Source organism: Oryctolagus cuniculus, chromosome 19, assembly GCF_051225735.1.
Source record: "Oryctolagus cuniculus isolate XC-2025 breed Fujian yellow rabbit chromosome 19, ASM5122573v1, whole genome shotgun sequence".
Taxonomy (NCBI): Eukaryota; Metazoa; Chordata; class Mammalia; order Lagomorpha; family Leporidae; genus Oryctolagus; species Oryctolagus cuniculus.
Window position 1 is genome coordinate 9,799,007 of NC_142885.1, and position 9,928 is coordinate 9,808,934.

The 9,928-nt window shown below is 64.0% G+C and overlaps 2 protein-coding genes and 1 long non-coding RNA gene across 11 annotated transcripts; 2 read left to right on the forward strand and 1 right to left on the reverse strand.

Moving 5' to 3' along the window:
• Nucleotides 1-651: 651 nt before the first annotated feature.
• On the forward strand, nt 652-5,747 carry PCOLCE (procollagen C-endopeptidase enhancer). Of its 2 annotated transcripts, XM_051847710.3 has the most exons (10): nt 652-843; nt 1,628-1,736; nt 2,068-2,326; nt 2,525-2,599; nt 3,144-3,268; nt 3,657-3,793; nt 4,110-4,393; nt 4,582-4,659; nt 4,786-4,956; nt 5,088-5,747. In XM_051847710.3, exons 1-10 carry the CDS (start codon nt 749-751, stop codon nt 5,243-5,245), a joined length of 1,491 nt encoding a protein of 496 aa, XP_051703670.2. In that variant the 5' UTR covers nt 652-748; the 3' UTR covers nt 5,246-5,747. The 2 variants fall into 2 exon arrangements, with proteins under 2 accessions (XP_051703670.2, XP_051703671.3); XM_051847711.3 differs by lacking the exon at nt 2,525-2,599.
• LOC108176796 (uncharacterized) lies at nt 5,350-6,441 on the reverse strand. Of its 3 annotated transcripts, none has more exons than XR_016225818.1 (3): nt 6,190-6,441; nt 5,836-6,018; nt 5,350-5,719 (listed from the first exon to the last, which is right to left on the reverse strand). It is a non-coding gene; the product is annotated as an uncharacterized LOC108176796 (long non-coding RNA). The 3 variants fall into 3 exon arrangements; XR_016225817.1 differs by having other exon boundaries at nt 5,350-5,715; nt 6,190-6,420; XR_016225819.1 differs by having other exon boundaries at nt 5,350-5,466; nt 6,132-6,420.
• A 265-nt stretch (nt 6,442-6,706) lies between these two features.
• On the forward strand, nt 6,707-9,051 carry MOSPD3 (motile sperm domain containing 3). 6 transcript variants are annotated; one of them, XM_051847713.3, is made up of 6 exons: nt 6,707-6,863; nt 7,132-7,396; nt 7,532-7,607; nt 7,808-8,037; nt 8,584-8,748; nt 8,849-9,051. In XM_051847713.3, exons 2-6 carry the CDS (start codon nt 7,192-7,194, stop codon nt 8,878-8,880), a joined length of 708 nt encoding a protein of 235 aa, XP_051703673.2. In that variant the 5' UTR covers nt 6,707-6,863; nt 7,132-7,191; the 3' UTR covers nt 8,881-9,051. The 6 variants fall into 6 exon arrangements, with proteins under 6 accessions (XP_051703673.2, XP_089177157.1, XP_051703675.2 ...); XM_089321031.1 differs by having other exon boundaries at nt 6,725-6,743; XM_051847715.3 differs by having other exon boundaries at nt 6,847-6,944.
• The last annotated feature ends 877 nt before the right edge of the window (nt 9,052-9,928 follow it).

The following is a 9,928-nucleotide window of genomic DNA, read 5'->3' on the forward strand; positions in this document are numbered from 1 at the left end:
GGGCCACTCGGTGAACACACACTATCTGGGCCAATGGCTCCTGTTTCCTGGACGTGTCCCCACCCCCAGGAGACCACATCTTCACTCCCAGGGAGCCAGCCCCCTCCCTTCCCCCTGTTCCACTCCCTTCCACAGCACCTCATGCCTCCCGACCCCACTCCTGACTTTCAAATACTTAGAAACAGGAGTGAGCAGAATTCGTCCTCCCTGGCCAGGTCTCCCACTGGCCCAGGCTTGGAGAGACACAGTAGAAGTGGAAAACAGGCCGGGGGGGAGGGGTGGCCAGGAAGGAGGTGAATGGTTCGGGGTGGGAGTCCTGTGAGGGACTTTACTCTGGGTGCTGCGGAAGCAGGGGCGGGAGTGTCAGGGCGGGCTGGACAACCCCGGGGAAGGCCCAGAGGCCATGCCCCTGGGCGGCCCGGGCCCCAGGCGGAGTGCCATTCCAGAGGACCTCACAGAGGTCCTGGAGGATGCTCCCTGTGGCCTTCACCGTGCCACCCCCTACTTAGGCCAATATTTATGTGTCCCAGACCTAGAGAGGCCCCTGGACTCGCCACTGTCCCGCTCTGTCTCCCTGTCCCGCCTTCCTGCCGCCCGCCCCGCTGGCCAGTCCCCACGCCCACACACCCGCCTGGGGCTGCCTCATCTGGCACTGATTATCCTGCTGCTGCTGCCGCTGCCGCTGCCGCCGCCTCCGCCAAACTCAGCTGCTGCTCCGTCGAGGACCCCAGCGCTGCTCCCCCCCAACATGTTTCCTGCTGCCACAGCCTCCCTCCTGGGGCCCCTCCTCACGGCCTGGGCCCTGCTTCCTCTCGCCCAGGGCCAGACCCCCAACTACACCAGGTAGGTCTCAGCATCTTGCAGATAGCTCCAGGGAGCTTCGAGACTGTCTGCTTCACGGGGGTTATGTCTGGATCCTGAGGTCCTTTTGCTAACACCACCCCGAGACTTCGCACCCCACCCCCAACATCTCCCCCCCTGTTGAAGACCACACTCTGCTGCTCCCCTCCCTCCACTCCCGATCCTCTGCCCTCCTAAATCTCCCCCTCTACCCAGAGCCTTGGCCCCCCATGGAGTTTAAGGGAGCCAAGATCCTGAACTTGCTTGGGAGCTGGACATCTGGCTTCCAGGAAGAAGCTAGAGGGAGATGGTGGGGGGAGGGGACAGCAAGGGGGAGGCCTGGGAGTCAGATACCCCAGTGGTCTGCTGGAACAGGTCCAGGTCAAAGGTAGGGAGCTCGGGAGCCTGGGCTCGGTCTCGGCCCCCTCCCCCCCCCCAACATCGCCTCGTGGCTGCGTCCACATCTGGAAGTGGTTAGGCAGCTCCTGTCCCTGACTGCCAGGCAGGACGAGGGGGGGGGGGGAGTGGGGAAGAGGGGCTGAGGATTCCCGGAATTCCTGTTGGGGTGGGGGTGGGGATTCTGGGGGGCTGGAGGGAAGCCTGAGTTGTGGGTCCTGCTTTTTCTCTACCCTCTGCCGGCGTCTTCCCCAGCCCACCCCTTCCTGGTGGCTGAGCCACCCCAAGTCCCCTCGGCCTTTCTTTCCCGCGACCCCAGCCTCCCGTCCTTACCTATCCCCATCTCTCTGCTGCTGCCTGCACCCCTGACAGCCCCTCTTCTGTTCCCCAGACCTGTGTTCCTGTGCGGAGGGGATGTGACTGGGGATTCGGGTTACGTGGCAAGTGAGGGTTTCCCCAACCTCTACCCCCCCAATAAAGAGTGCATCTGGACAATCACGGTGAGAGACCCCTCTGGTCACTGCCCTGATCAAAATCTCCCAGGGAAAAGGCCTGACCACCACGGGGACTCCCCCACAGCGGGGCCAGCCCAAGCCCCCTCCACTCCCGCCCCCACTGTCCATCCCACTTTAACTCTTAACTCACAGCTCCACTCCTGATTCTCCACTCCCAACTTCTTTCCGAGACCCCAGTCTTGTCTCTGGCACAGCCCCCTCTGCTCAGCTAGACGTGGGCCCTTTCCCCTCAAGCCGGTGGTGTAGGAACCGCCGGGGAGAGGGATCTGTGTGTGGCCTGACTTTGGGGGGTCCCCGCCCCTGTCCCCCGTCTCAGGTCCCCGAGGGCCAGACTGTGTCCCTCTCCTTCCGAGTCTTTGACCTGGAGCTGCACCCCTCCTGCCGCTACGATGCTCTGGAGGTTTTTGCGGGGTCTGGAACCTCGGGCCAGCGGCTCGGGCGCTTCTGCGGGACCTTCCGGCCGGCGCCTCTAGTCGCCCCCGGCAACCAGGTGACCCTAAGGATGACAGCGGACGAAGGCACGGGAGGACGAGGATTCCTGCTCTGGTACAGCGGGCGGGCCACCTCGGGCACTGGTGAGCCCTCCCGCACCTCCGCCTGCCCCTCCTGGCCCCGCCCCCGGCGCAGGCCCCGCCCCCAGCCCTAACCCACCCCGCGCCCGAGAGCCTAGGGCCCCCTGACCTCCCTGGCCCTTCCTCCTCACTAACTGCCCCTTCAGTCCCTCCTCCCGGTCTTCTCTCCCCCCTCCCGCTCCCACCCACCCCGTCTTCCAGGCCCCCCCCCAGGCGCGAGGCGGAAATGGGTCACCGACCCGCGGGTGGAATGGGCGGCCTGGGGTTACTGGGATGGTGAGTAATTGCCCGGCCTCGTCCGCAATCGGGCTCCCTCCGATGGGCGCGAGGGGGCACCCCAGGGCTGGGGGACCAAGTTCCCCCGACCCGGAGCCCCCTACGTCCAGCCCTGGGCTCCCGATTGCGGTCCCATCACCCCCTCCTGGCGGCAGAAGTCTTCCTTGAAGTCTTTCAGGCGGGGACCTCCCCTTGGGGGTCTCAGGGGCTAAGCCCCCAGTCGAGGGCACCCTCACGGCGTGGGGGCGCTCCAGCCTGCGAAGGGGACCCTTCTGCCAGGCCGGGGGGATGGGATCTCCCAGGGGAAGCGGTCGGGGAGGGGCCAGAAGGGAGCGCGCCCAGCCAATGCCTCCTCCTCCTCCCGCTGCCCGCAGGGGCGCCCGCTCCACCCGGCCGCCTCTGCTAACCTGCCCTCCTGTCTGCTCCCCTCATCCTGAGACCCAGACACCCGAACTTCCTGTCCAGGCTCCCAGCCTAGCGCTCTCCCCAAGCCGACCCAAGGTCTCCAGCGCCCCCCACCCCCGCTCCTCTCTCCCCTCCCCAGAGCACCAGTTTTGCGGGGGGCGGATGGAGAAGGAGCAGGGAACCCTGACCACGCCCAACTGGCCCGAGTCGGATTATCCCCCGGGCATCAGCTGTTCCTGGCACATCATCGCGCCCCCTGACCAGGTACTGACCCTCTGCTGGGCCTGCCCGTGGGGGACTCGGGCGGCGTCCAGCCTGCAGCCAGCCAGCACACGTCGACTGTGCACTGAGCTTGCGCCGGTGCGGACCAAAACCAGGCCCAGACCCGGCTTGCGCGCGCACACAAAAAATGTAAAATTACAACCTGAGGATCTTAGAGCGAGGTACAAGGTGCGGGCGGGCGCGAGGGTCTCAACCCCTAGCCGGGGGTCCCTTGGCTGTGTGTGACCCCCCCCCCCAGCAGTGGGGTGAGGGAGCGGACCCGGGGGTTCCAGAGGCCAGACCCGACTGCTGTTAAAGGTGCGGGAGGCGGCGTTCGGGTGGAGGAGGTGAGGGGTCCCGCCGCGCAGCCCCCGCCTCGGTCCGCCGGCAGGTCATCGCGCTGACCTTCGGGAAGTTTGACCTGGAGCCGGACACCTACTGTCGCTACGACTCGGTCAGCGTGTTCAACGGAGCCGTGAGCGACGACGCCAAGAGGCTGGGAAAGTTCTGCGGCGACACGGCCCCGGGGTGAGCGGCGGCCCCGGGGTGCGCGGCGGGTCTGGGCTCTCCTCCAGTCCCAGGTGAAAGCCGCTGTTTTGAGGGGCGGGGCTCAACCAGAGGGGCGGGGTCCGAGCCGGGGGGGGGGGGCGCAAACGGGTAGGCGGAGCGGGGAAGGGGCCAGGTAAAGGGAGCCTTGGCCCCTCTTCTGGCCGGGGTCTGAATTGACAGCCAAATGGGGGCTGCGAAGCCGGGAAGCTGGTGCGGCCCCTGGACCGGCCCGCAGCGGTTGAAAGGCCCTGGAGCCTGGAAGGGCCTGCCTGATTCCTCCCGCAATGTCCCGCAGCCCCATTTCCTCCGAAGGGAACGAGCTCCTTGTCCAGTTCGTGTCGGATCTCAGCGTCACCGCCGACGGCTTCTCGGCCTCCTACCGAATCCTGCCACGGGGCACAGCAGCGCAAGGGCCAGCCCAGGCCCCAGGAGAGGACGCCCGGCCGGGTCCCCCACTCGTCGACTCTGGCTCTAAGCCGGGAGTTGGACCCAAAGTCAAGCCGCCCTCGAAGCCGCGCGTCCAACCTGCAGGGAAGCCGGAGGCCCCGCCAGAGGCCAAGACACCTCCCCAGGACCCCGGTGAGTCCAGGAAGGGGGACAGGGCCGTTCCTCCCCGTTCCTCCTGGGCTCAGTCACTCCGTTCACTCCCTGGCGCCTCTCCGCTGCCAGTGGCTGGGACCCAGAGCTGGAGAGAGCTCTAGACCAGTCAGATCAATGAGGCCGCTAAGGGGAGCAGGAGCCTTCCAACCTGGCCCCCTCCCTCCTAGATGTACCCAGCATCCCCTGCCCAAAGCAGTGCCAGCGGACAGGCACCATGCAGAGCAACTTCTGCACCAGCAACCTGGGTAAGACGCCCCCCCACCCACCCCCCGCCCCTGCCCTGCTCTCGCTCCTCCTCTAACCAGCCCCTCCCCTGGACCCCCGAGCCCTGGCCTCCTGGCTGTTCATCTCTCACCCCCCTTCTTCCGCAGTGGTGACTGGGACAGTAAAGTCCATAGTTCGGGGCCCGGGCGAGGGTCTCTGGGTCACGGTCAGTCTCATCGGTGCTTACAAAACCGGAGGACTGGAGCTGCCCTCTCCGCCCACTGACGCCTCCCTGAAGTTTTACGTGCCCTGCAAGCACTGTCGCCCCCTGAAGAAAGGTAACAAAGACCCCGGGGCAATGGGAAGGGGCCGGCTGAGCCACGCAGAGGCAGAGGCGACAGAGGTGTGGGACCCGCGCCAGGAGCTGGCCAAGGTCTCAGTAACCGCACCGCCCACCCCGCCTCCCCAGGAGCCAGTTACCTGCTGATGGGCCAGGTGAAAGAGAACGGAGTTCCCGTGCTCCCTCCGGACAGCTTCGTGGTTCTCTACCGGCCCACCCAGCACCAGATCCTCACCAACCTCAGCAAGCGGAAGTGCCCCTCCCAACCTGCCGAGTCCCAGGTGTGAAACCAAGGCCAGCTCCAACTCCTGGCCCACAGGGCCCCTCTCTTATCTGAATAAATATTTCTTAACTGAAAAAAAAAAAAAAAAAAAAAAAAAAAAACCTCGACTTTATGGTTTCGAGCCCACCCTGTGGATTCTTTCACGCAATCAACAGAGGGGTGTCCCGTGGGCCCTCACTGCTCACTTCCTACACCCCATCAGGCTCAGCATTCTCCCCAGGCACTCTGTGGAGAGAGAGAAACGAGGTGGGAGCGGGAGACACCTGTACCCTATCCCTGTGGGGTGCCTGGGGTGCAGCCCCACCCCCAGCTTTCTGCTAATCCCCCCCTCCCCCGGGAGGCAGCAAGTGAGGGCCCTGCCACCCCCACGGGAGTCCCAGATGGGAGTTTCTGCCGGGCCGGCTCCAGCTGATGCCAATGTCTGTGGAGAGAACCAGTGCATGGAAGACCTCTGCTTCTCCCTCTCTGTCCACTCTGCCTTCCAAATAAATAAGAATACAGCAGGATTTCAAGCAGTACTGTAGCAGGAACAGGAACGTTGGAGGAGTGGGCGCTCGCCTCGCGGTTGGATGCTCACACCCCACACTGGAGTACCTGGGTTCGAGTCCTGGCTCCTGCCAGGGCATACCCTGGAGGGGCGCAGGGCTGGCTCAGGGTGAAGTAGGCAGGCATAGGGGGTCATCTCCGATTTCAAGGGTCTGGGTTCCTGCCACCCGGCGGACCAGCTGGATGCGTGGTGGGCATCTGGGAGTGAACCCACAGATGGGAGCGCGCTCTCTACAGTTAAAAGAAATACAAGACAAAGGGGGGATTCTACACAGGCTATCCTCATAGGCTCAATTTCGCTTTTGCTCCACTGCTGACGTTCGGCTCAGGGTGAGATTCCTCACCTCGTCGGGGTTATTTCCTGACCTGTAAAAGCCATCAAGATTCTACCGGATGATGTACGTGGCAGGGGCTGGCGGAGCGGGACCGCGGTACCAGTGCGCACGGGGAGAAACGGGATAGGAGCCCTGGGCCGAGGCCCGAGTTCCACCTGGGAGCAGCCTCCAGCGGTTCTGCTGCGAGAAGCCGAGGCGAAGCGCTTCCTCGCGGGAGACCCAGGACCTCGCTCTCCGAGGGAGAGGGGAAGGACAAAGCTCAACCCGCAGCTCCGCCCTCGTCTCTCCCGCTTAACTCGGGGCTACTCGCGCTAAGCTCTTACGTCACCGTCACCGAGCCAATCGCCGGCGCCAAGAGGTGAGGCCTTCTGTTTGGCCTTCAGGCGCACCAATCGGCGTTTCGCTACGGCGGAAACGAGACCGTCCGGCCAATAGGAGAGGTCGTACGGCGGAAGTGCAGACACAGGGACCCGCGGGAATATGGCCGCCTTGGTCGGGCTACCAGCTGATTGGCAGGGGTTTTGACCACCAGATGAGCCTCATAACACCAACGGCCGTTCGGAGCCGGAAGCCCGACGAGACGCGGGCCGAGCTCAGGGAGGAGGGGTCGGGAGCACACAGGCGAGTCGGAAGGCAGGGAGCGTGAAAGGCAGCTCCGGAGAGTTGTACAGCGGGCTGAGTCCGGCCGGAAGGAGGGGGGCGGGAGCGTCGGAACGCCCGGAAGGGGCGGGACCTTCTGAGGTGGGCGGGACTTGTTGGGCCCGCGAACCCAGCCTGACGAGAAGGCCGGGATTGGGAGCACCGAGGGGCAGGTTTAGTGGGGTGGGCGTGGCCATCGAGGTTGGGTTTGGGGCGGGATCTGAAGGGGGACCTGGGGCAAAACTTGGAAGGGGACAGGTGTGTGGGACCTGGGCCTGGGTCAGCGAGGGCCCCCTCGAGCGGGGCTCCGAGGCGGCGGCGGCGGCATCATCAGTCCAGGCCCTGCCCCACGGTCGCATCTTGTCCCCAGCCCTAGACTCCAGGCCCTGTCCTAGTTCTGCCCTCGGATGTCCGACCGCCCAGAGCCTGCATGCGCCGGGGGGCGCCCCAGGACCAGGAGCTGGTGGGTCCGGGGGCCCCTGGGCGGGGGTCCCGGAGCGCCCCTCCTCCCTCGGGACCGGTTGTTCCGGTCCTCGTCTTACCCCTGGATCTAGTATTCAGAGCGGACCAGCGGAGCGGCCTCCGACAGCTGCTGACCCTCTACAACCCCACAGGAACTGCGCTTTGCTTCCGAGGTGAGGGAGTGAGCGCCTACCGCTAGGGACCTGGGGGCGGGCGGGCTGGTTGAGGTGGGCCAGATGTCCAGCCCTGGGGCCGAAGGCGTCCCCCCGGGGCTTGTCCAGCGTCTCTTGGTGCGTCTTCACCCCCAGTCCTGTGCACAGCACCTGCGAAATACACGGTGTTTGAGGCCGAGGGCTATGTGAAGGCGCAGTCCTGCATTGACATGTGAGTGAATTGTGGGGAGGGGAGATGGGCCAAAACCAGGGGTCGCTGCAACCTGTTGTCTTGGCACTGAGACTTTGTCCTGTCTGGGGATCCAGGCCTGAGGGAGAGGCCGGGGTGGAGGGCGGGGGGTGGGGTCGGGGGTGGAGGGTGCACGCCTGGAGGTGTTTGGTCACCGCCTCCCACTTCTCTCCGCGGGACAGAGTGATTCGCCATGTGGCCCCCATCCCCAGCCACTACGACGTCCGGGACCGATTCCGCATTGAGCTGTCCGAGGAGGGAGCCAATGGCCGAGTGGTGGGCCGCAAGGACATCACCTCGGTTCTCAGAGCCCCAGCACACCCCCTTGAGCTGCAGGGACAGCCCAACCCGGTGCCCCCGCTGGGGCCCCCTGCCGGGACAGCAGCCCCCATGGCCAGACCCTTCCAAGAGAGTGAGTGAAGGGATGGGGCTTCTGTAGGGAGAAGGAGCTAGCGTTAGCCTAGACAGGAACTTAATTGGGTTTCCAGGGATCTCCTTTTGCCCTAAGAGTTGAGGTTTTATATGGAGTACGTGGGGCAGGGTGGTGCACAGGGAAGACTGCAGGTTTCCTGGCTTTTGGCTTCTATGCAGAGAGAACGGAGTCTTCTTCAGTCTAACTGCAATACTTCCTGTCCAGTGCCAACCCTGTTCGGTTCAGTAAGAAACCTGTGTTGAGCAACCACACCGGGCTGAGTTGCATGCTGGGTATGGGAAGTAGAGAATAGCCCCCGCCCGTCAGGTGGGCGCCCAGAAGGCCGTGAAGAAAGCACAAGAGAGGAAAGACACGACCGGGAGCTAGAGGAGAGAGGGCTCTCTGTGGCTGCGGGGACACGGGCGCTGGCGAGGGGAGAGTACTTTGCACTGCGCACCTGGGGGCTCCTGGGGGAGCCCCCTCCCTGGAGCACCTGAGGCCGGGCGGGAGTGCAGAGCACGGCTGCTGATGAGCCCTGTCCCGCAGCCCCCCGCCAGCAGCTGGCCACCAGCTCCTTCCTGCTCTTCTTGCTGACCGGCATGGTGTCTGTGGCCTTCTTGCTGCTCCCACTCCAGGACGAAGTGGGCAGCCAGCTGCCCCAGGTCCTGCACGTGTCCCTGGGACAGAAGCTGGTGGCAGCCTACGTCCTGGGTGAGTGTTGTGGTGGCTGGGGACCCGGGCCTCAGAGAAGGGAGAGGGAGGCGCCAGGGGCAGGCTGCTGACCTCGCTCTCTCTCGTCCTCTGCCCCCAGGCCTTCTCACCGTGGTGTTTCTCCGGACCTGAGCCCCTCGCTCCGCCCCCCGGGCAAGGACTCAGGCAGCCACTGTGACCTCTTTCTTTGCCTCTGCGCCCTCCTCCTCCTTCCTGCCTACTCCTCTCCCCCATCCCCAGAGCAAAATATCCAGGGATTTGTATCATTTTCCAAGTTGAATAAAATAACTTTGTAAAATTGCAGTGGGAAACGTAGGATCGTTGGCCCTAGGTTGCTGTCTCTTACTTGGTACCTGGGCAGCCTCCTGTTCCTGCCGCTGCCAGTCCCGAGGCTTGGGTGGCTAGAGCAGTGACGAGGCCCAGGAAGGATTTGGGAGCCCGTGGTGAGTGCTGGAGGGCCTTGAACAAGTCTTGTTATTTCTCTGAGCCTCCATTCCTAGCAGTAGAATGAGGACAAGGGGCAAGTTGATTTTAATTTTATTTATTTGAATGGCAGGGTGAGAGATCTTCCATCAGTTGTGCAGCTTGGCTTCGGGGGGCCTTGGGGCCTGCCCCACTGCCCTGGGAGTCTCGTCCCTCCCAACCCTCGAAGGCCCCAGGAGGGCGTGGCCCTGATAACATGCAGGGGATGGGTCTGCATTTGTGTCCAGGAGCCTGGGAAGAGCTCCGGCCATGGCCCCCAAACCTCTCTTGCCAGACTTTTGGATAATAACCACGTTAGGCTGGCCCTGGCAGGTCCCCAAAATTCACTGGAGGCTCCACTCACATTGCTATGAGAAGGCCTTGTTGCTGGTGGGCTCAGTGAGCTTTTTTTTTTGAAAGGCAAAGAGAGAGAGTGATCTCCCATCTGCTGGTTCACTTCCCAGATGGGCACAACAGCCAGGGCTGAGCCAAGCCAAAGCCAGGAGCCTGGAACTCCATCCTAGTCCCCCATGTGGGTGGCAGAGGCCCAAGTCCTTGGGCCATCTGCTGCTGCCTTCCAGGCACAGTAACAGGGAGCTGGGCAGGAAATGGAGCAGCCAGGGCACAAAACAGATGCTCCAGTATGGGATGCCAGCGTTGCAGGCAACAGTTTCATCTGCTGGCCCCTCAAAGCTTTTGAAACAGCCGTCTCCTTGGT